The sequence below is a fragment of the Bactrocera oleae genome, chromosome 5 (assembly GCF_042242935.1).
Source record: "Bactrocera oleae isolate idBacOlea1 chromosome 5, idBacOlea1, whole genome shotgun sequence".
In the NCBI taxonomy this organism is placed as follows: domain Eukaryota; kingdom Metazoa; phylum Arthropoda; class Insecta; order Diptera; family Tephritidae; genus Bactrocera; species Bactrocera oleae.
The window spans coordinates 42,532,312-42,556,435 of NC_091539.1; the positions used below are offsets into that span (position 1 = coordinate 42,532,312).

General features: G+C 35.0%; 1 protein-coding gene and 2 long non-coding RNA genes across 3 annotated transcripts; 1 reads left to right on the forward strand and 2 right to left on the reverse strand.

Annotated features, from left to right (window-relative positions):
• Positions 1–849: 849 nt before the first annotated feature.
• On the reverse strand, positions 850–23,537 carry zuc (Mitochondrial cardiolipin hydrolase zuc). Its single transcript, XM_036366311.2, has 4 exons — positions 22,409–23,537; positions 18,133–18,299; positions 17,939–18,071; positions 850–958 (listed from the first exon to the last, which is right to left on the reverse strand). Exons 1-3 carry the CDS (start codon positions 22,932–22,934, stop codon positions 17,955–17,957), a joined length of 810 nt encoding a protein of 269 aa, XP_036222204.2. The 5' UTR covers positions 22,935–23,537; the 3' UTR covers positions 850–958; positions 17,939–17,954.
• On the forward strand, positions 3,117–4,078 carry LOC118681462 (uncharacterized). The gene is made up of 2 exons (XR_004977204.2): positions 3,117–3,252; positions 3,320–4,078. It is a non-coding gene; the product is annotated as an uncharacterized lncRNA (long non-coding RNA).
• Positions 21,679–22,257, reverse strand: LOC138857462 (uncharacterized). The gene is made up of 2 exons (XR_011396554.1): positions 22,106–22,257; positions 21,679–22,025 (listed from the first exon to the last, which is right to left on the reverse strand). It is a non-coding gene; the product is annotated as an uncharacterized lncRNA (long non-coding RNA).
• Positions 23,538–24,124: the final 587 nt, after the last annotated feature.

Here is a 24,124-nt window from a genome sequence, read left to right on the forward strand (position 1 = left end):
AGAGAGAAAAAGCATTACAAAATCTGTACTTCATTGATTATGATATAACGAAACTCTAAGCCGTAAAATATTTTGTTTTATAAGATACCGAAAAACCTGACACCTGATCTTAAGTACATTTATTATGTGATCTCAGAATTTTTGCAGTTCTTTTTTGCATAATTTTTGGAATCCAATAAATGCTTTATCGTTTTTCCAGAATTTATCACATGACAGAATCTTAAGTACATCGTCGCAGGGTATAGGTGTGTAGGTATTTTTATTTTTACCAAAAAATTGAAGAAAGTTCGTTCTATAAAGAAAAAAAGGAAATCAAGGTGCAATAGTAATAGTAAATGTCATCGAGCACTGCTATATATGTATCGTTCACCAATCAAAAATACTTAAGAGCATAACATAGCTTTCTAAATCGGTGCTAAATTGTATGAACACCTTGATATATAGTGGGTGTAGTTTCATAAAAAGAGTTTGTACGCTAATTTTTGATAAATTAACTTAAACTACTTTTCATCTTTGAAAATTAAGTAGTATAAAACGTATTGTGCTTCAAAAAAGTGAGTCTACAAAAGTAATGTGTAAATCTTCCAAAAAAAAATTTGGTTTACAGTAAATTTGCTAAGTTATATCCTTAATTTCTGCCCAATACTGTAGGTATGCATACACGAGAACCGAAGCGAGCGCTGCGTATGCGTGAGCCAGAAAAACTCGATGATATATCACCAACTAGTGTCAGTTGGAAGATTTTTACTGCAATTGTGGTTGATTGTTTGGACTGCTTGTACAACGATGCGAATAGATAAAATGCAATTATTAATGACTTACGGTGTTGACGAAGCCGTTGACGCTGCAGACGCGATTTGAATAGCTGATGTGTTCTGCGCAAACAGACAGGCATGCAGATTCGGTGACATGCACGCGGACCGCTCCGCAAATAAGCCGTACAATTTGTGTGTTGATCCTGCAAAGAGATATCCTTATCCAAAGTCTGTAATCATGCGGCAGCTGGAAGTTTTCGAAAGCAATATATTGTATACATATTAAATTCCTGAGAGATTCGGGTTGTCGTTATTTATTTAGCCATTTTTGGCGTGACCCGTATAGGAGTGTCATTTATTTTAGCAACCGGCTAATTTGACACTTTGAAACAGTGTTCTTTTCATTTATTTGAGAAATTCGGCACGGACAACGGTAAATTGAATATGTAGCTATGAGAAAAACACTTAAAATAAAAAGTGCGAAATTGAGTGAAATAATATTTGTTTTCTTTTCTCTCACTTTTCGTAAAAGAGAAATCAGCAAAGAAAGCCTAAACCTCAATCTTTCTATCCAGATCAAACGAACAAATGTTACCGATGTCAACGATGTCATATGTACCTAACTAGACAAGTTTAACACCTAGCTTCAACTGCCTACTTTCGTTACATAGAAATGCAAAAGAGTTCAAGACGATCATGAAGTGTCTAAAAAAAGTCTTAGCCTTTTCTATTTTTAGCTTACAATATACGAGTACTTATAGAAAATAAATGTAACTAACATATCGTGTAGTACATTCTCGTAGTTACTGTTTTTGGAAGTAAAACCGGACAGTGAAATCAAAGAGAGGGATGCTGTGTGGTTTTTAATGATAATGAGCCACCCATAGATGTCCCGAAAATAGCTAGTACGAAAGATAGCGTGACAAAAATGCGTGATCTCCTCTTGGGAGACGGGAAGGCCCAAACGTGAGACCACTATTTAAGGGCAATCCGAATCGTTAAGATCGACGAAATATGGATCAACTGTTACAAATCAGAGAGCAAGGAACAGTTGAAACAGTGAACTTCACACAGCGAACCTGCAGCGAAGAAGGCGAAGACTATTTTATTGGCCAATATTGTTTGGCATTCACATGGTGTGTTCTACATACATCGACTAACTAAAAAAATTGGTCGAAGTAGGCTTCGAACTGCCCAAGAGTTGGCACCGTGTGACCTCTTAGGAAGATAGTGAATCGCTGGGTCAAGTGTATCGAGGTAAGCAATTACTACTGCTTTTTTATTGCTTTAATTCATTTATAGTATATACATAAATTGTTTATTATTTACGGATAGCTGGTTCAAATCTTCCAGTGAGGTTAAAGTTTTGAAAGCCAAAGAGAAATTTGTATGTGGTAAAATTTTTTTTTATAAAACTTAGCGTTGGCATCTTAAGTAGCACACATACGCTGAACTTTATGACTGACATAAACCCTTCACATACATACTTGTATGTACGTATGTACAACATGCTCGAACTAAAGCTCTCCCTTTAGGCAAGTATAAATGTACAAGTGTATATCTGTATGTATGTTTGTGTGTAAGTATGTAGCACTTTGGTCCTACCACTTGTCAATTTATCACTATTTTTTTAAATTAATTATCATCAACCCAAAACTGTCGCCAACCAACAAAGCGAACAAGAGACCTTAGCGAAGCAGCTGACTCAGGCGGGTGATGTAGCATTGCGTTTTGCTATGTGAGCAAGTGAGGTTTGTGGTTGTTGTTACGCTGATTGAAATCGACGTGTGACACTTATTTCGTCTGTCGGTGCAAGGGTAAATATTATATTCTTTGAATGTTCTTTTAAGGTGGGGGCTGATTGGACGTTCGCTTTCGCCACGTCGATGGGAGTCAATGAACTCGAGAGCGCTGGCGAGCCGCGAGGAAAGACACAATTTGTTAAATGTATTGCTTTCACTTACTAAACTTATCGCTAAACAAGAACAAATAAAAGCAAGCGCCTTACGTGGCGTAAACTTGTACAAACAGAGAAAAACTTGTACAATTTGAGGCATTTTTAAAATAATTTTCATAAATTTGTTGGGTTCACTACCTTGTACGAGCACTAATTAGGAGATTTTCTATATAATTTGCGGTTAGATTTACTTTCACTTGAAATGTATAAAGGTTTGTTGGCATTTGTCTCGTGCCAAATTAATTTAATTTTAGTACAGAAATATTTAAAAGGCTGCTTGAGGCGGTAGTAGCTACTGTGCGGTTGAAAATATATGAAATAACAGCATTCTAGATTATTATATAATATTTTTAGAAAAGAAATATTAAAATAATAAAAGAAACATTGAAACAGCAAATTTATTTTCGTAGTGTTGCGATTAGAGGCGAGCATGTTTCGAGTGAATTTCAGTTCAGAAAAGATTTTTTAGTAGTGTTCGCGCTTGGACAAATGATAGCATTAATTCTAGCTCCTCATAGCATAACCGTCTGCTATTTTACCGTTAATATTATTTTAAAATCTTCTAAAAAGGTTGAGAAACATTTTACAATATTTTATTTGTTTATAGTTCACTTTTTCAATATTCTTGCATGGGGATCTTTCGCATGAGCTGCTGGAACCAATTGAGGTAACAAGGAAAAATAAAAGAAGAAAGCTAAAAAACAGACCTTACAGTTTTTACGATCTCACCCGGATTTTCTTCGAGGAGCATTGGATAAGTGAAAAAGACAAATAAATTTCAAAAAACAACAGGATATAAGTCAAGGCAAGCAAAATGCCGATGACTGGGATGAGAACAAGAACAGTTTCTTTTTTCCAAGAAGAGAATAAACTATGTATATGCTTAATGACCACATTTTAGTAACGGGTTTAAATCTATGGAATAGATGGAACATTACAGCAAGGGAGTTATGGTATTTTGGTCATGAATGAGATTTCCGATTCTATTTGTAGCTTTCCGTTCGCTTTTGTAAGTCTAATAGCATAAATATATTTACCGACAGAGAGATGAGTGATTGAGTGAGTCAACATATTCTAAACGATGTTCTGAGTAGGAAGTTTATCGCCGCTAGAATTGTACATTTTTACAAAAACAAGAATAAACGTTGACCTTGGCTGCACCGAACCTATAACACCCTTCACAGGTGCAATTATTTAGCATGAAAGAGTAGAAAAATATCTCTATCTTGTTTTTGTTATGCTATGTACACTGATACGATCTGAAAAATTCGGATTTGGATTTGGAGATTGCAGCATTGCTTTGAACAATAATCTATGCCAAATTTCCTGAGGATAATTTCTCAAATAAAATAAGTTTTTCAAACAAGGACTTGATTTTAATTGGTCAGTTTGTAGGGCAGATATATGCTATAGTGTTCCGATATCGCCTATTCCGACAACTGAGCAGCTTCTTGGGGAGGAAAAGACTTGTGCAAAATATCAGATCGACGAACTGGTCCCGTATATATACAGACGGACCGATGGTCCAAGCTGATCATTTATACTTTATAGGGTATCCGTCGTTTCCTTTTAAGTGTTACAAACTTCGTCGTAACCTGAATGTACCTAGTTCAGACTATAACAAGTCTTGTAGAGGTCGTTAATTGGATGCTTGTCAATGAAACAGAAACTATCACCTATCCTATTTCACGTTTTGGCTCCTTGTGGCCCCCCTTAATTCGAATATCTATTCTGGAGGTCGTGTTTTATGAGTTTTAGCAATATTAAAAAAAAATTTTCGGAGCTACAATAAGCCCGTTAAAGCCAAACTATCAAATTTGATCAATTTATAACAAATGTAAATCAGTTGGGTATATTTTCTACTTAATAGCATGTATCGTCGGGATTGCAAACAGTGCATATGTATAAATTCTTTACTTACAAATTTAAATGATTGTTGTTGTTGATGACTAAGCCCGGTGCATTGTAAATTCATTTGTTAATATTGTTGCAGGTAATACCATAAACAAATTGTTTTTACGAAATAAATGGCCAAAGAATAAATTACAACTTGAGGTATTTATTTACATATGGTCCGTTTGTTAGCAGTTTGCGTAGGATGGAGTCAACGCACTGGTGGACAACAATTTAATTTTTAGTTGTGACTAATTGACGACACTGTTTAAGCAATACACAGACACGAGCGTGTAGTAATAGGGTGATATATTTGTCAAAATGCCAAATTAACGGAGGGATTATGTAGGTAGCAGACACATAGGCAGTACATACATATGTACAATATTGAGAAAATGTAAAATTAGACAGATGTTGATTTTTAAACAAAAGATTAAAAAAATTTCCGATTTGACCGCCTAGTTATTAAGAAAGCCTCTAGCATAGCAACAGTTTCTGAATTTTTATCTAGCTTTTCCCTTATAGCTTTTGTATGAGAAATTTTAAAGTCAGGTAGGTATTTAATTTAGTTATCAAGTGAGCGAACGATTTAGGCGAATATACAAATATTTTCGATTTGTGACACATTTAATTCGTAGCTCGTATGCGGACGTTCGGCTCTCTCACATGCAATCTACCAATATAAAAGGTATTGTAGAAATAAATCCATTATTATACCCTGAACAGGGTATATTAAGTTTGCCACGAAATTTGTAACACCAAGAAGGAAACGTCGGAGACCCTATAAAATATATACATAAATGGTCAGCACGATGAGCTGAGTTAACTTAGCCATGTCCGTCCGTCTGTCCATCTGTATATATGCAAACTAGTCCCTCAGTTGTGACGCTATCGATCTGAAATTTTGCACCTGCCCTTTTCTAACTAAGAAGCTGCTTATTTGTCGGAACGGCTCATATCGGACCACTATAGCATATAGCTGCCATACAAACTGAACAATCGGAAACAAGTCTTTGTATGGGAAACTTTTTTATTTGACGAGGTATCTTCACGAAATTTGACATAGTTTATTATTTACGGCAATAGTGCAATCTCCGAAGAACTTGTACAGATCGGATGACTATAGCATATAGCTGCCATACAAACTGAACGATCGGAATCAAGTGCTTGTATGGAAAACTCTTTCAGTTGACGAGGTATCTTCACGAAATTAGATCGGAATCAAGTTATTGTAAGGAAATTTTGTATCTGTGAAGGGTGTTATAGCTTCGGTCTAACTGAAATTAACGTTTTTTCTTGGTTTTGCATTAAATTGAAGGTTTTTCTCTTGGGGCGAATTTTCGATCAGCAAAATAGGAACAGTTAGTAATCAATTGGTGCCGAGAAAGAACTATACGTCAGCTGGGTGCATAATAACCTTCCAACCAAGCCCCAAAGATTCTGGCGATTCACATCGATTTATGTTGCCTGGCGTTGCCCTGATGGTCCCCAAGTCCATTTCTATTGGACGATTGCTTACTTCAGGCGGTCCAACTACTGACAATACAGGTCCGAATTAGACGTTTGGGCGTAGGGAGCAGTTCATAGTGAAATATTTCCCCTTTCAGTCCCACCAAGCACATTGCAAAATCACCCTAGCCACCGTTTTGCGGCGACATGTTAGAGGTCGCACTGTACGATTTGCACGATTTTATCGATATTTGTATTTGTCAATGGGCCTTCCAGAACGTGGTGAATCTTTGATATTAAAATTACCGGAACGGAATATATAAAACCGATATTACGCGGTACTGGCTTTTACAGTATTAGGACTATAAACACTTTTTACATTTTTAGTCATCTGGCTGGCGTTTTCGAAGACTCGTGCTAAGTCAAGCAATCACACAACTGTCAGAAAAGTTTTTTAGTGCGAAATCTTAACTTTCTAACACCATAAAGCGTAACCCGATCACACTTACATATACAACGCGAGATACAGATTACTGAAGCCATCTATTGGAAAAATTAAGAACCTTATATTTTATATTCAGGTCTTTGACAGACAAAATCAAAATTGACAAACAAAAAACGCAATCCTCAACAATTTTATGTATACTAGTTGTTTGTTCGATTCGTCACATTTCAATACTTACAAATAAAATAAACTGGCATAATCATAATGCGATAGAATAAATATCTTTTAAACCACTTTAATAGGGTATTCATACACTATATTGTATAGAATTCTACAATTCCACTGGTTAACTTCGTTGTTGTTTTAACATATAAAATTATTTCGACAACAATGTCAAACTCTGCGAGCTCAGAAGTGGCGAATCGGAAACAGTTAATGTAAAATAGTACAGTTTGTGCACACAAATTATAGAAAATAGAGTTCATATTTTTAATATTATAATAAGTCCAAAAATACAGCTGTGTATATGAAGCCAAATTTGTGTTTTTACGTTATTTCTTAGCAGAGGACTTGACTTTGGAAATTTTCATACCTCTTTGCTGGCAAATGTCGCATATTTCACACATCCATCATTATGAATTCTTCAATTTGGGTGAAGAAAATACATTTTTGTTTGAGCTCGCAAGGATTGTAGAGCAGAAGCATCTTGTAATCTAAACGTTTATACCTGGATAGAACTATTATAAGTAAATAACTGTTACACCACATGAGCCGTCTTAGTGGCTGCGAACGGTACACACTTCGGCGCAGTTCGCTGTCAATCAATCATCAGCAAAATTATACAAACATAATTGGCACGGAGAAGAATGAAGCCAATAGTAAGGGGTTAAGTTTACCAAAACCTAGCAGGAATTGTAAAAGCAAAGAAGGTAAAAGGATATGCTAAGGTGCCCTAATAAAAACAAAAACGTATTAATCACATTCGACTGGGTGAGCACTAAAACAACACATTACATATGTTCATTTCTATAACGAAAACTCAGGCGACGATATTCTCAATTTGTCCGGTAGTAATGTCGCTTTCTTTTTATTGACTCAAAGACAGCTTGCAGCAACAAGGTGCAACTCACACTTCGAACGCTTGTGGCATACTTTCTTGTACAACCAACAGCTAAGCAAATAGCCAAATAATTAGCCCATATTATATAAGCTGCTAGCGACAAGCAACAGCGAGCGAAGTCTCTGGCAGCAAATTAGAAATTATTTTAAAGAATTTTCTCGAAAGTTCTCAAACTATTTAAGAGTGTATGTATGCGGTAACAGCAGGCAAACAATTTTCCAGAAAAAAAATGCGAACTAACAGTAGTTTAGAGCCAACAGCCCTCATGCCTGCACATATACATACACCCATAACATTCCACTTCCCTCGCCTGGTTGAACACAAACACAAGCAAATCAGATTAACGCCGGATTTATGCCCAACAATGATAATAATAAATGCTACAGATATTGAAATGGGTATGTGCAATGTGTCACGGGGATTCTTTTGCGAGACTTAAGAAGGAACATGGCATACATAAATACCCAAATACAAATGTGTGTATATGTTTTTACCTACAACAAAGCAAGTAAGGTAAGCCAAAAAGGTAAAGGTAAGGAAGTGAAATTCTTCGACATTTCTAAGCTGTGAAATCGTTTTCTTGATTCATCTATGTTTATCAATTGTATCTCCTCCGTTGGCGCATATGAAAAGAGGCGCACACACGCGCCATAAATGGTAAATGGCTATAAAACAAGCGTTCATAATTTTTTTCACTCTAATGGTTTTGCGGGTAAAAGAGAATTTAAATAGTCTGACATTATTCACAAGTAATTCGAAATGACAATAATGGTAGGAAGTGAGAGAATTCTATATACATATTTGCATAAAAATATACATATATAGAACGTATAGAATATGTATCATAGTATATATGACAATCAAAGATTACTCTAGTTACTAGAGATCTGTAAATACTTTCAGTAGGCTTATTTGAAGACTGAGTTGTCAAAAAACAGAAAATTCAAAATACCTACAAAATAGTTTTTTGGGTTTATCGTTAAATTGGCACACCGTAGGCAAATGTTAATTCACGTTAAGTAAACTCAACTCACTCTCTTTGAGTATGCGAGAGAAACTGTTAGTTATTTACGTAAGAGTGATATGTACATATGTTCGGAATTAGTACACTTCGTAAAATATGAAAATGTATCTTTTAAATCGACTATGAGCACATGAAATTGTTCTGAGAGCTTTTAAACTTTTTCATTGTGTCATTCAGTTAAGAATCGTGTGAATTTTTTGTAGGCGTATACTACCGGAGAAACAATTCCTAGACTATAACATAAAATCTCGTAGCTTCTCCAGTTCAATAAGTTAGAAAATGGTTGACGATGTTAGAAAACAGATACAACAGTGTATCAAAAGTGAATCAATCACAGTTCGGCAAAGCGAGAACTTCAAGCGATTTGGAAAGAGTTAATGAACAAGTGTAAACGCGTAAAAAGCTAGAATTCTTGACTTGAATGTGAATAGAAATAAATATTTGTTTTAACTGTCTTAAAAAATTGATTTTCTCAGGCTGATGTTTGTCAAATTTTTTTTTTTTAACGAGACACACTTTTTATTGGATGATTGTGGAAAGTGGTACAAATTTTTCAACAGCGACTCAATGATAAATCAAAGCAATGTCTCGGAAAAATGCGGAATATTTCATGACACAGCTATCAAATCGAAAAAATGGAAGCAGTAATGATTGTACGAATAGTTTAAAAGAGAAAGTTAGAAGGTTGTTATCTCTTTGAAAGTTTGTTGAAATTGATAAGATAAAGAAACACTACAGAAAGAAGAAAACGTTTAAGAAAGCCAATCAAATAATTCCTAGAATATGATAATCGAAATAATGCGACAGTTTTATTTTTAATATTAAAAATTATTATGATCAGCATGACGAGCTGAGTCGATTTAGCCATGTCCGTCTGTCTGTAAATACGCGGACTAGTCCCTCAGAAGCTGCTCATTTGTCGGAACCGGCGATATCGGACCACTATAGCAAATCTTTTGAACGAGCGGAATGAAGTGCTTTTACGGTAAACTTTTTCATTTGACGAGATACATATCTAAACGAAATTTGGCTTGGTTTATTGTATATGGCAATTTTAGAATCTCCGAAGTAATTGTTTAGTTCGGATCACTATAGGATATATTCGCTACCAAACTAAACTATCAGAATCAAGTGCTTGTAAGGAATCTTTTGCATTGTTGAAAGGTATTATAGCTTCGCTGCAACCGAAGCTAACTTTTTTTCTTGTTTTAATAGCATTATGGGGGCCCAGGTGGATTTCCTTTTACTTTGCTCTGTAACCAGCCGTTTTTACAAAACGTTCCAAAATTTAAAAAATAATACAGCAACTTTGTAGAACTAATAAAAAGTTTCACCAAACTTCAGTAGCTTTTATAAACTACATTATTCGCTGGTATAAATCATTGACCGCCGTAAACCCACAACTGCCATTAGTGATGCATACCATACCACGGCCTTATAGTTCTCAAAAATTTTCACTACCCCCTTTCTCATTTAGTAGTTATAAAATAATCGCAGAGCATCCAAATTGTTTTTTTTTCAAAAATTTTATTTAATCAGCTTTACTGGACTCCGAAAAAGCATTACATACATTTATTTCTTAATTTATTTAAAAAAAAAAGGAGGAGGTCAGTTGCATGCCAAACCGCCAAGAAGAGCATTTGGTGTCTTAACTCAAAAGTAGTGCAGGGATAAAGATTTTATAGAGTAATCGCTAATCTTTAACTTAGATTGTGTAAACCTGCCTTTGTCGCTTTACTTAATTACAACTGAGGACCTTTAACACCTAACCTGCCAAACCAAAGCAGCAGCAATTGTAAAATCATACAAAGCTACATTTCATCTTATCAAGCAACACAAAATCAGTCATTTATAATAATACAATATCATCACAATAATTGAGGTATCAAAAACTGTGCGCATGCGCACTCAAACCTTATTAAGGCCTCAAAGCATACAACTTTATCCACTTTGAGAATCTTCATACCGAATGATAGTCACATCCGCAGAGGCGCTGACATTAAAACATGGAATTAAACAAAGAACAGTGTTATTTCAGAATATTTCAGCTGAAATAACTACAATCAAAAAGGTAATGAGTGAAAAGTGCTATGTTGCAAGCTGCAACAACATAAAATGACTTATTGGCCCGCCGGCCTGTTGCCCTCACCGCACATGTACTTGACTGAAGACATTTTAAAACAAATTTTTAGAATTTTTATTTTTATTGCTTTTTTGTTGCGTTATCACTATAATTTTTGCCCACTTACTTCCGTTTTTATTTCGTAAAGCAAATAATGACGAAGGCAAAGCTGAGCAGAGACCAGCAAGCTGACAAAATTCTTGAAGGTACAGTTGGCGCAAGAGGTAAATTGCCAAACCCAAGCCTCTTAAACGAGATGACTCAGTCAAAGAAATTAAAAACAACTGGTCAAGGTTCATAGTTATATGTAGACATACGTACATATATACTTTTTTACGTACATAAGGATATTTGTATGTTTTTGCCTTTATAAAGAAAATCCGGAGCCCAGGGGGATACGAAGGCTAGCGAGTGCAGAGATCGGGAACCAAAACAAAATGCATAATAATACTAAAATACTAAAAACTTGTATGTGAGCAACAGGAAAAAGATTAAAAACGTATGAATGTATGTACAAATTTTTGTCTGTCAGCGTAGTCAGCGCATAGGAGATTGAGGCATGACATTTTGGCGCAAGTTACGGCACACTGCTTTGACATATAGAAGATGAATTTGCATTCTGAAGAGCTGCTAAAAATCAACTAAAATGGATTTCAGGACCTACATGTACATATGTATATCCACACATACATAAATACATAACGACAATGACTAAGACAATGACAGAGAACAAACAAGGATTGCAGAAGCAACAGGGTACAGCAGGATACAGCCTTACTCAGGGAGCGACAAACGAAGCCTTTTCCACAATATACCTATATGTATGTATTGTAAATATAAGTATATACATATATATGTGCAAAAATACGCAAAAGCAAAACAAGTCAGCAAAACAAAAGCGTCTGGAATTGAGAAGGATCAATGCAATCAGACACGAAGTAGACATGTGCAAAAATTACAAACGCATCTACCGACATATATACGTATGTAAGATGGGATAGCAGTGCTGGAAGACGAAAATGGAAAGCTGCAAAAATGTTGTTATTACTTTTGAGGAAAACAATAACGCCAAGCTAATGGCAGAGCAACGTTTACGCTAAGGTATACTCAAAATAAAACAAAAAACACAAACATCCATGCATCCTATTACGAGGATGATGCGATAAATACATAGCCTACGAAAGAAAAACCAAAATTTTGGCAACATCGCGACATATTTCTCAACATAATTCCTTTTAGCTCGATACAGTTGACCCAGCGGTGCTTCCTTTTCTTTAATTCGTTCGAAAAATTAATTTGCTGTCTGCGAAGTAGGCAATCAACTTTTACAAGTTTTGAAAAAAACCAGCCCACATACCGAGAATTTGACAGATGGGGCAGCCCTTCATAGATGTATTCGACTAGTTTTGCCGGTGCGACGGCGAAGTTGAAAATTTTTGCAGTCATGTTCGAAAATCATTTTTTTCTTTGTCAAATCTGACCATTTTTTTGCAATTTGGTGTCGATCGGTACAATAACTCGGCATAGTTAGATCCTGTGACCTTTTCGTATTCCTCCACATCAGATCACACTTTGTGAATACCAGAAATCGGTGCCCATCACTTTTCCTTTACAGAGCAGGTTTGCCGGGTGAAGTCCACGGTGGTTCGACTGTTTCTTAGTCTCTAATGGATCGGTGTTTCGGCGAATCCCACTGCCAACGCACCAAAAGCTTCTTCATGCCCAATATTTCATGCAAGTTATGAGCAACACTGTTGTTGTTGTTGTTGTTGTTGTAGCGGCAGAATTCTGCCGAGTTGACAGTCCTTGGCCGGATTTAATCCGGGTCCGTTCCGGTTACGTAGACCCGACTGTCGTGGGAACGGCAACACTGTCTTGTAAGATGCCTACTGTCTCAGCTATCTCACGTTATCCACCATAGTGGCCGTTTTCAGTACACCTAGACTCACGAGCACGTTGAAACTCATCAAACCAATTTTTGACAGTTACCATCGAAGGAGATAAGTCATCAAATACAGCATCCAAGCGCTTATTGTTTTCTCTCGGCGATTTCCCCTCCGAAAAAAGCATTGAACCATCGATCGATATTGCTCTTATTCCATTTTTATAAAATAGTTTTCAAACTCGGTCAAAACAAATCAAAGTGTTTGATTTGGATGAAATTTTAATAGTAATCACAGAATATGTATTATACGATGATAAGAACACGATAAATATTTCGCTTCCAATCCTTCATCGAGCTGTGATACTAAGTATTTAACGGAACGCCCTCGTACATATGTTCTTGCTTCCTATTTTACGAATTACTATGCTCTTACGCTTAGCAATACATATACGAGTATAACTTCAATGCAGAAGAATGGCAAACTCAGGGAACTTAATGGTTCCTTGCCATCACTGCCTCACTGCTAGGTACATGCGATACATATTTACATATGGCAAAGCAACAAGCATTATACTAAAACTGCGCTAGCACTTTTGCTTTTGCTACAACTTCCCGTATTCCCTTCTAAACCCCCCCATAGTGTGATTACAATTTACTCCACTTTATGAAATACCCGTAGCATGGCAGTGACCGAGCGTCTTTCGGTGAACATCTGTCGCATTAAGTGGCAGCCGCTGTGACTACAACTGTTACTGGTCGGTCTGGCCTCCACAATAGCCGCATCTTGTCTGGCGTTGTCTTCGTTCGTGGTGGTGGTTGTGGTTGTTTTGTCGAAGAATTCGCATGCAACAGCTTCTTTTGTGCAACAGTTTCTTTCTACAGCTGCGTCTCATTTAAGTGTGGCATGGCATGGCATCGCATGCTGAAACACGTTTCCCGTTAGCATGTTTGTAAATGCCGAAACCGCCACTCCACCAGCAGGATCGACCACCGCCAGACCGAGATCGGTAGCGAAATGCCCAAAGGCGATTGTGTAAGACTTGGTGATGCGGCCAGCTCCCCTCTATGTGTTCTTAATTTCTATGTACATATGTACAAACATACATCTGCGCTTATGTTTTGTATCATTCATACTCATTAAATACCCGAAGTGCCATTGTAAGTATGTATGTATGTACACCTTAATGTTGTATACAATGTAACTGGTTAACAGTTTATTGGCGCAATCAAAATGTGTTTGTTTGCGAATTATTATTGCTCATTTGTCACGTGTTGCATGTGCTCAGCATGCAAACATGCCTGCAGCAAACTCTCTTATGGTTATTAACATCGAGAGTGAAAAGGGATCGCGACAGGAATAAAGTTAGACGAAAGGAATCCTTAACTTCGTAGATAAGTATATTGCGTATTGAAGCGTACATTTCTAGATCCTTTGAGGTGCGTAAGTAGGAGTGTTATTACAGATGGACCATAACCTACCCCTCCATATTGAGGTAAGATAAATTTAAATGCGGCATGATCTGGGTACACTATAGTTAACATTGGCGACTTTGCTTTTAACAAAAAAGTAATTTCACTGAATTTTTAGCCACGAAGGTGCAATTTTCACACAAGGTGCAAGTGTAAAACATACATATGTAAGTATATATATTTATATAAAGAGCGTTTTTTCAAGATGCATTTAATGTTATAGACAAGAATTTTGTTTTGAAATTGAATTTCGGGCAAGTGACCGCCAACCCTGGTTCAAATAAAATCAAGCCGCGAGGCCCAATTTTCGACCACTTTGTGCAGCAATAACGCGCTGAATATTCTCTTCCAAGACGTCAATCATCGCGGACTTATATGCGTTATCAAATGACTTCACATAACATAACATATATAATATATACAAAAAATAGTCTACGCCACAGGTCCACGAAATAATGCGACCCCCAAAAGTTTCCTTCATTGATTGTTTTGTTGGCTGTTTGGCATGTAGCGCCATTTTGTTGGATTCAAAGCTCATCCACATCAACATCCTCCAAGTCAGGCACGAAAAAGTGATTAATCATGGCTCTATAGCGTTCCCCATTGTCTGCAATATTATGGTTGGCTTCATTTTTGAAGAAATATGGACCAATGATTCTCTCTGCTCATAGAGCACTCCAAACAGTGACTTTTTGAGGATGTATCCACTAGAGTAAACGTAGTGCGAAACCGATCCATGGTTGGTCGAATTTCCGACTCTGCTGGGCGATTACTTCGACCGAATATTGGACGCAACGCGAATCGAACTATTATTTTGGTAATAAATTTGCACGATTTGCAAACGTTGTTCCGGAGAAAGTTTGTTTATTATGAAATGGGAAACCAAACTCAGTTTAAACCAGGTAATAACTGTCAAAAATACCAATTCCGTAAAAATTATTGCTTCATTGAAAACCACACCAAAAAAAAACACCCGTTATATTATTCTTCGAATAGATTGTTAACCATTGTTTCTATACTAGGACGAGCTAGTGGAAAAAACAGAAATAAAGTCACGCTCTTCGAATCAAAGTTACCCCATAAAAGGCTTATAACTACATACCTTCCTTGCAGTACTATCTCAAAACTGACTACGATTCTGAAAATGTTATATAGCAGTTGGTCAAAGTTTACACAAACAAATGATATATGGTAGATATATTTACATAGTATTCCCATTTCCTACACTTTTTTCGATGTTACTCAAGTAAAGCAAGTTTTATTCGATTTCACTATCCTCACTGAGTTTTATGCTCGAATACTTGTCACTCACACTCTTTCAGTACTTCCAAATATAGAAGAAAGATTAAAAAAAGTCTGTCGACTGAAAAATTATAAAAAATTAAGCTCATAAAAGGTGTTTTATTAAAAAAAACCTTAAGTATGGTTTCAACATTTGTCTCTCTATTTACTTCGATCTATCTTCATTTTTCGAAACAAAGCTGACACTACAAAGATTTCAGTTATTTTGTTTCATGTTTTTTGATTTTTGAAAAGTAAAATGAAAATAAAAATTAAAGATAGAAAAGAAGATAAAACCACTATCGATCAGTGTTATTAATGTTTTATTACCACCAAACTGTCGTGGTCACTTTCACTAGTCATACTGTTTCATGAACGTCCACAAGGACTTTTTTTAAAGAAAGGCCAGATGTGAACTATGTTTTCACCAGAAGAGAAAGTCCTAACTCGGAAAAATCGAATAAAATAATTCTATTCTCACATCATTTTCCGTCACAACTCCATAGGAATATTATATATGTATAAGTATATACTTTTTAGAAAACCCTTTTACAATGACAGACCGAAAACTATTGTATTAGCTTTAGAAATATAATTGTCAAATATTTTAAACTCTAGGAATACTACTTCATCAATCATTACGAACTACAAGTATAATATAAAAATATGTTTTTATGGCATGAATGGTATATCCTAAGCGATTACTGGAACACTTTTATAGGTTATAATTTCCTTCTTATGGTATTACCATAGAATAAATAGGTGGATGATCCAACAACTCAAAAAAGCTCAACATTGTTGCAATTAAATGGATTAATAGCAAGACAAACACGCTAACAACAACCACAGCAGTGCTCAAAATATTGTTGCAAAACATGAAACAAAGCAAACTATTATGGAAAGCGAATAAAAACTTAAAAAGAAAAAATCAACATGAACAGTTGTATGGAATAATGCAATAATTAGACACCGAAGCAACAACAGGGATAAACAAAAGAAAGCGAGTCATGAAAACTTGCAAGCTGGAAGAAAAAACTACACAGATATACATACATACATATATTTTATATAATATAATAAATGGTTCATGTATACCTAATTATGTGGAAATAAACGATACTAAGGGCAAATTTTTTGTACGATCAAACAGCAATTAAAATCAATATCAACAAACAGAAGAAACTACAATATAAAAGAATTTTGAATTTTATGTTCAATAATTAGCCACCACTGGAATGAGGAAACATATGCAGATGTATCAATATGTATTTACATATGTAGGCATATCCAAACTATACCAAAGGCACAAAATATCGAAAAATATATGACAATTAATGGTTTTTATGCCTGCAAAGGCGCACATTCATGCATACATATACATTTTCATGCACACAGACACATGTACACACTTATATTTGTATCTAGTATTAGTTGTGAGGAAATTTATTACTCTCATAAATGCCTAATTAAAATGTCATTGCTAAATGAAGTGGAGCTGTTTGAATTGTCACATGAAGAAAAGGACCGCAAACTGTGCTGTATGACTCTGTAGACCAGGAGCTAAGCCGGTTCTTAAGTAGATTGTTAGAATGAATAGGCATTGAGTGTTTGCGTTACTTAATAACGGTTTCCACACCTGGAGGAAGGTATAAATATGTTAACAAAAATAAACGCTAAATAACATTTACCATTTGAAACTTAATTTAAAAAAGCCTTGTAACTTGTAATTAACAAAACTACAAATATACTTATAGGTGCCTCTGAAATTTCACACTCGGCCTCTACGCCTCACTAAAGCGCATCGAGGATGTGGAAAAGGGGGATGAACGCAGCAATCACAAACACATTGTGACCATGCACTTCTGTCGAATCAATGAGTTCAATCGTTTTTGGTTGCAGGGGCTGTAGCTGCCGATAAATTCCACTTTTCCACTTACAATGGTATTTTTTTATTTACAATACCACTTAAAACTCGTGCACACTAGTATGTATTTTCTATGTGCATTCTCCAAATGAAAAGAGCGACCCCCTACTGATGACAGATTTACAGGAAGACACAAGCAAAGTGACCGTACACAAGAGAAGTCGCAACATGTGACAATTTGAGAAAATCCTTAAAACAACACACATTAAACGATAATTAAAAAAAAATTGTAAGTTGATATTGATAGATCGCTCGCTTTAAATTAAAAATTATTTTTACGACAAATCTGCAGGTTAATGATGTAGGAAATTATACTACTTAGAAAGATCTAGGCCTGAATACGATTGAAATATATGTTAGATGAAATTATTAAACAAAAAAAATGTTAACTACATAAGCTAAAGATAGTGAAAGAATGTATTGATATCTTAGTGGATCTAACACATTACTTGAAGGTTCCCATGCCTTCCGAGAAAAAGTATCGCATAGTGGACATAGGACAATAAAGTGTATAATAAATATATAGATTAGAAAATAAGGTATGCACCGCGACCTAGGGTCTATTGTGCCCATAATTAATATATAGTTAAGCGACCTCTCTTTTCCCGCTTACCTTTTACATTCGATGTTTATGAACTCATACGTGGAGCGAATGCTAACCACATTCGTTGAAATTCATCTTCGAAATGTTCCAACAGCAGTTTATTAGAACTAATTACAATATTCTCCCAATTGCCACCAAAACCCTGAAAAATCATTACAAAATATTTAGTAAACTATTATGTTTTTCAATAACCATATATACACCTGCATGGTCCAGTTGAGTGAGCCGGACATGAGAACACCTTTCACATTACGTAAATCATCTGTTTTGCCGGCATTACCTAAAACCGAACGCGCACGTTTCGGTCCGTCCAGCAAGCAAAATTTATGATGCATAAGCATTGTGGTCATTGGACACCGAACCGCCACGCCTAAAAGTAGATTTGCATAAAATACAAAATGAATTTTAATTAAATAATTTTAAAAAGTTTTAGAGGGGTATATAAAATCTCAACAGATTAATTTTTGTAAATATACTGTACATATGTGCAGCACATAGTACATAGTATGAATGTACATATGAAGTTGAACAAAACTTTCCACGTTAAGTTGTAAGGTTCAATTAGTTAACTTACGAAATATTCTAAATATATTCAACATATTATATAACCCACTTATGTATATATTTATTCAGAAAGTATTTCAAATTAAAAGTCGCTAAATTTAAATAATTTTTTTTTTATACGGTGCACTATTTTATCGACATACAAAACTAATAGAAACTAAACAGAGCTAACAACGTTTCCGTTTCCTCCTGCAACCCTAAAAGTATGCACTGTTTTTAGTTCTAATTTCGCCGAAGTGGCAAAGCAGTGTTAATGTTAATACCAGAGAATATTAATGAATAGAGAAGGTGCAAATGTTGGATCAAATCTTTTTTTAGTGCTAATTTGTAGTTTTCACCTGAGGGAACATCGAAAAATGTAACTTCGAAAAGAAAAAATACACCACGCAATGTGGAAATAAAACACTTCTCACTTTTGAGGTGCCTGTGGTCATAAGCGTGAAAGAGTTAAGCTCAATGCGAATATGAGCATTTACATTCGAATCCTAAAAATAATAAATTTTAAATTTCATTTTATTGCAACCTGAACAGGGTATAATAAATTTGCCACGAAATTTGTAACACCCGTCTCCGGAAACGTCGGAGACCCTATAAAATATATACATACATACAGTAATGTGCGATTAAATAAAGCCACACAATCGCTGACGATGTTACTTCATTTAAAAACATCGTCTTTGAATATTATTCAAGTATTTCTGAAGTAAATTGCTCGTTCATTTTTTGCAAATCAGTGAAAGTGTGCTATTGCCTGTGCAACGACGTGTGCCTTAAAATAGAGCCAAACGATAAAATTATACATTTACTAAGCGAAAAAACTTTATTTGATAAAATTTTCAACAAAACGTGAGTAAAGGTTTTTAATTTTATACATTTAATGTAAATTTTGTTGTTTCGTATAAATTAGGTATAGAAATGAAAAGAGCCAAGCACTGCAGTTCTGAATGCCAAAAACTGATAAACACTTTGAGTTTACTATCAAAAAGCCAAAAGAAAATAGCTCGAATAGTTGGCTGCTAAAGAAAAATGGTTGCGAATGCAATAAATTATAAAGAAATACTAGAAAATAGAGGTAAAAAAATCCAAAATCAGTGTGGTCTTTCAAAGTCGAATCCTGAGTCAGGTGAGAGAAAATCCGTTTGTGACCTCTTCCGCCCTTAAGAAGCAATATTCTTTGAATGTGAATACTTTAACCATTCGAAAGTTATCAATCAAAAACAATTTGAAAGCTAAAGTTGCTCGGAAGTTAGCGTTTCTGACCATAGTCAATATAAAAAAACGGTTAAAATTTGCCGAAGATCGTGCTGAATGGCCAGTTAGTAAATGGCGAAACATTCTTGGGTCAGATGAAAATAAAGTTAATTTATTTAACTCAAACCAAGGTAGTCATTCGGTGCGAAGACCCGCAATACCGAATTCCTTCCACAACACAATAAAAATACGGTAAAACATTGCGGTGGGAGTATAATGGTTTGGGGGTGCATCTCATATTATGGAACAGGTCCGCTATTACGGGCACAAGGTAAAATGGATGCATTGCAATACACCAAGATTTTAAATGAAACCATATTACCTTATGCGGAGTTTAATATGCCGCTTCAATGGGTCTTTCAACAAGATAATGACCCGAAACACACATCGAAGCGGGCAAAGAAATAATAGAGACAAAACTGCATCGCAGTTTTAAGCTAGCCCCCGCAATCACCAGACCTCAATCCTATAGAAAATTTTAGCGTAAGGTTAAAGTGGCTCTGAGAGGCCAAAATCCATCCAATAAAGAGGATCTTTGGAGGCTAGTGAAGGCCGCATGGCATAAAATTCCAGCTGTTCTGTACCAGAATTTAGTGGATTATATGCCCAGACTTTGCGCAGCAGTTATAAAAAACAATGGATACTGCACTAAATATCAATATAACAGTTATTATTCTTTAGCCTTTATATTGACTATTTCATTAAAAATTACAGATTTCAAATCACCGAAAACAAATAAATTCAAATAACGTCTTCTGCCTCTAATTCAAAGTACAGCCAAAACGGGACATGCTAATGAGTTTTTAATTTTGATTTTAGACTTAAGACTTTTAATTGGGATCTTAATATATACTCCATGTGTTGTTTCTTTTCTACCAATAAAAAAAAACTTGAAAAAAACAAAATTTCTTGAAATATATTGATTTAAAATATATCTATAGTACTGTCTCTATTTCATCGCACATCACTGTACATATTTTGAGTTGACAAAATTTGTTTCAATCGACAATATATGTACATATATTTATTACCCCGTACCAATGTAACACACTGGTTCCTAGAAAGAGCAAACGCTGCAGGAAAGTGATTTTGCAAAAGAGATCCAAAATACTGGACTAAACAAAGCAAGTTTTTTAAACAAAAAATCAAATTATTTTATCTGACTTAATTATATGAGCACGAAATACCATATATGTACATACTAATGAAGAAGAAAGTAGATTTCTGTTTTTATCAATAAATTTTAATTTTATGAATTTGTACACCATGACGTTTAGGTGAAAAGGCAATTCCAAAAATATTCACATACAATTTGGTAATTTGAAACAAGTAAAAAAGAGTTCACAAATTAGACTCATTTAACCAAATATGGTCTGTGGTGCTGCTTGTATAGCAAATTCATTATTGCAACATCAAATATTTTTCCTAAGTTCAAACCTAACACAGCTATTTTCTCTTTTTCTGTATGTTTTTTATACACCTTTTTTTTATTAAATGACATTTTAATTACATTTTCATTATTATTTCCCTCATTGTTTACATTTTCTTGTCATAAGTCAATTCCTTTTCTTTTTGTTATTTTAATCTCCGCTCATACGCATGCCGAAGAACATTTGCGCATACATTTTGCTTGGTTCCCTTATGGAGTGGTGAAGTTCATTGAGTTTCCTGATTGAGTGCTGAAACTTAATTTACGAACTTACACTTTTTCGATGTTCCCTCACAATAATTACATTTTAAAACAGCTAACATTTGCGTATTTTCTTTTTATTAACGTTTTTGACGGAACTTACATGGTTTCCGATTTCTCTAGCCACCCTAAAAGTATGCACTGTTTTTTAGTTTTAATTTAGCCAAGTGGCAAAGCAGTGTTAATGTTAATACTGCCACCGATTTTATCACAGAACCAAAGTAATTTTACCATCTTACACAAATTTTAAAATTTTAACTTTTTTATTATCAAAATATACTAATTTTCAATTAAAAAAGCACTATAACTAATTCAACAGGCTCTACTTTAGCGAACAAGCACCTGTTACTTGTAACTAGAGCATGTAACTTCCGGTGGCAAATGCAGAAATGCATTAAATGTGGCTGCTTTATGTACGAGTTTTCAAAACGAGCGAACATTTTACCACGAAATGCACGTGGTTCAATCGGTGGCATAAAGAAAAAAGACCACAACGTCCGTACCTACGGCGCAACTGAGATGCTTCAAATAACATCAATACATAGCATTGTTATTGTACTTGTCGTGTCTTTGCCGGATAGCAAGTGTAAACTTATTATTGATGGGGAAAGAGAAAATGTGATTAATTGCCTGGATACAGAACGTTTTCGCAATGAAAGAATACGAAATACCTGTACAAATATGTGGTTGAAGTCCCCACAAACACGCTGTGGACATTCATTAAATATCCAATTAAAGTATAGAAGCATTTCAATGCATACATATATGCATGTATGTATATTTCGATAAATTTGTTCGAACTGTGTATTCGTGTAAGCCTCAGCGTAAATACGATTGCATTTGTACAAATGTACACACATATATGACATCATCAGCTGATTTGCAATTATATTGCACGTCCATAACTAATATGTAGAAATTTTAAATACTTCACGTTTTTAATGTATACATTTCTAGAAATATACTTTACTAACCTGCCTTCGTTAGTGTTATAATCTGAGATCCACTGGAGTATACCATTTCTTTGTCACTTATTATGCGCACAGAAACTCCTCGGCGAATCGCGCGCAAAAATGCCTGCGATAGATCATACGATGTAAATGTATACATTGCTAGATCAATGGTATATTTTGATTTATCAATTAACGCTATTAAACGACCGACATTATTGGCAGCACAATACCGATTTTGACATGATGGACTCACGTTAGGAGTAGGTAATTTCGTAATATGTCCATTTTCAACCATTCCATTCGATGGACTTTCGTATGTGGGACTCTTACGTTCAGATGGCGATTTTAGTATGTGACTACCAGCACAGCTTTGTGTCAGCTCATTCGTCCAGATGACTTCGGCTATTTCGTCATCAGATGCATCGCGACGCCACAAACGTTCGCGCACGTACAAATAGCCACGATAAAAGATTTCTGACAACAACACTACCGAAACGCCCGTAGTCAGGCTATAAAACGTGTAGCGCAACACCCGATTCTCCAACATTTTTAATAAACTAATATCGAAGATATTTCACTTGCACAATATATTATCAATTTTATTTATTAAATGCACTTTCACTTATTATTTTTCAATAAAACCTTCACGTAAACAATATGAAATGACAGAATTGAATTGCTCTGCTTTTGTTGGATTTTGTTGCGCTACAAAAAGAAGGGGTGGGGGTATTTGATTACCTACAAATTCATTGTATGCAAAACTGAAGGAACACACAAATTAAAAATTACCGAAAAAATAACAAATTTAAAGGCTTTCAGCAATAATTTGCACTTTGATAACGAATAATCACTTGTAATACAACTCGATGAATTTCAATATTTGAAATTGGCCAATTGCAACCCGAAGCAATCAACATGCATGCACTAGCCGGTGTCAGTCGAACTGTGCAAAAGCTTTTGTTTCAAATGATTAATACCGCTTTTTACACGTTTTGTGGTTTATAACACATTTTAATAAAGTTATTTATTGTTATCTTCAAAAACTTACAATTGCACTTAAACGGAAATGATGTCAGTTGCAAAAAAATATAGGTTCGCGAGATGCAGCGGCCAAAAATGCACGTGTCGTTGAAGGCAAATTGCTGACAGGCAAATCAGCTGTGCTAAGGTTAGTAGTGTTGCCAACATTCCACATTTATATTGATTTATTATTTGCTCAATTGGTACAAGCAGAGAACGTTGAAGCAGAGAACATGAATGAGTAGAGAAGGAGCAAATGTTACCAGTACTAAAATGTTAATTGCTAAGAAGGAACATCGAAAACGTGCAAGTTCGAAAATAAAATGTCACCACAGCTGTCAATTTACGCAACGAACTACACCACTCTATAAGCAAAATGTATATATATACATAAGCAGAGATGTTCTTGATATGCGCATAAACAAAACTTAATATAATAAAAAGGAAAATAATTGACTTATGAAAAAAAAATATAAGGAATGAGGGAAATAAAATGAAAATAGAATTAAAATATCATTTAATAAAAAAGGGTTATAAAAATAAAAAATAGTATATAAAAATATGATAGGATTTGAACTTAGGCAAAATATTTCACGTTGCAATAAGCAACTGCGCTATACAAGCAGCACCACAGATAACTTCATGTTCAAATAGTTTAAGGTGTGAATTCAAACATCAATAATTTTTTTACTTGTTTCAAATGACTAATTTGTATGT

Excerpts from the sequence above, each read along its gene's own strand:
- zuc (XM_036366311.2), bottom strand. The coding sequence starts at position 22,934 with ATGTTGGAGAATCGGGTGTTGCGCTACACGTTTTATAGCCTGACTACG. Across the intron at positions 18,300-22,408 it reads TATAACACTAACGAAGGCAG|GCGTGGCGGTTCGGTGTCCA; the intron begins GTTAGTAAAGTA and ends ATCTACTTTTAG. Across the intron at positions 18,072-18,132 it reads CACTCAACTGGACCATGCAG|GGTTTTGGTGGCAATTGGGA; the intron begins GTGTATATATGG and ends ATGATTTTTCAG.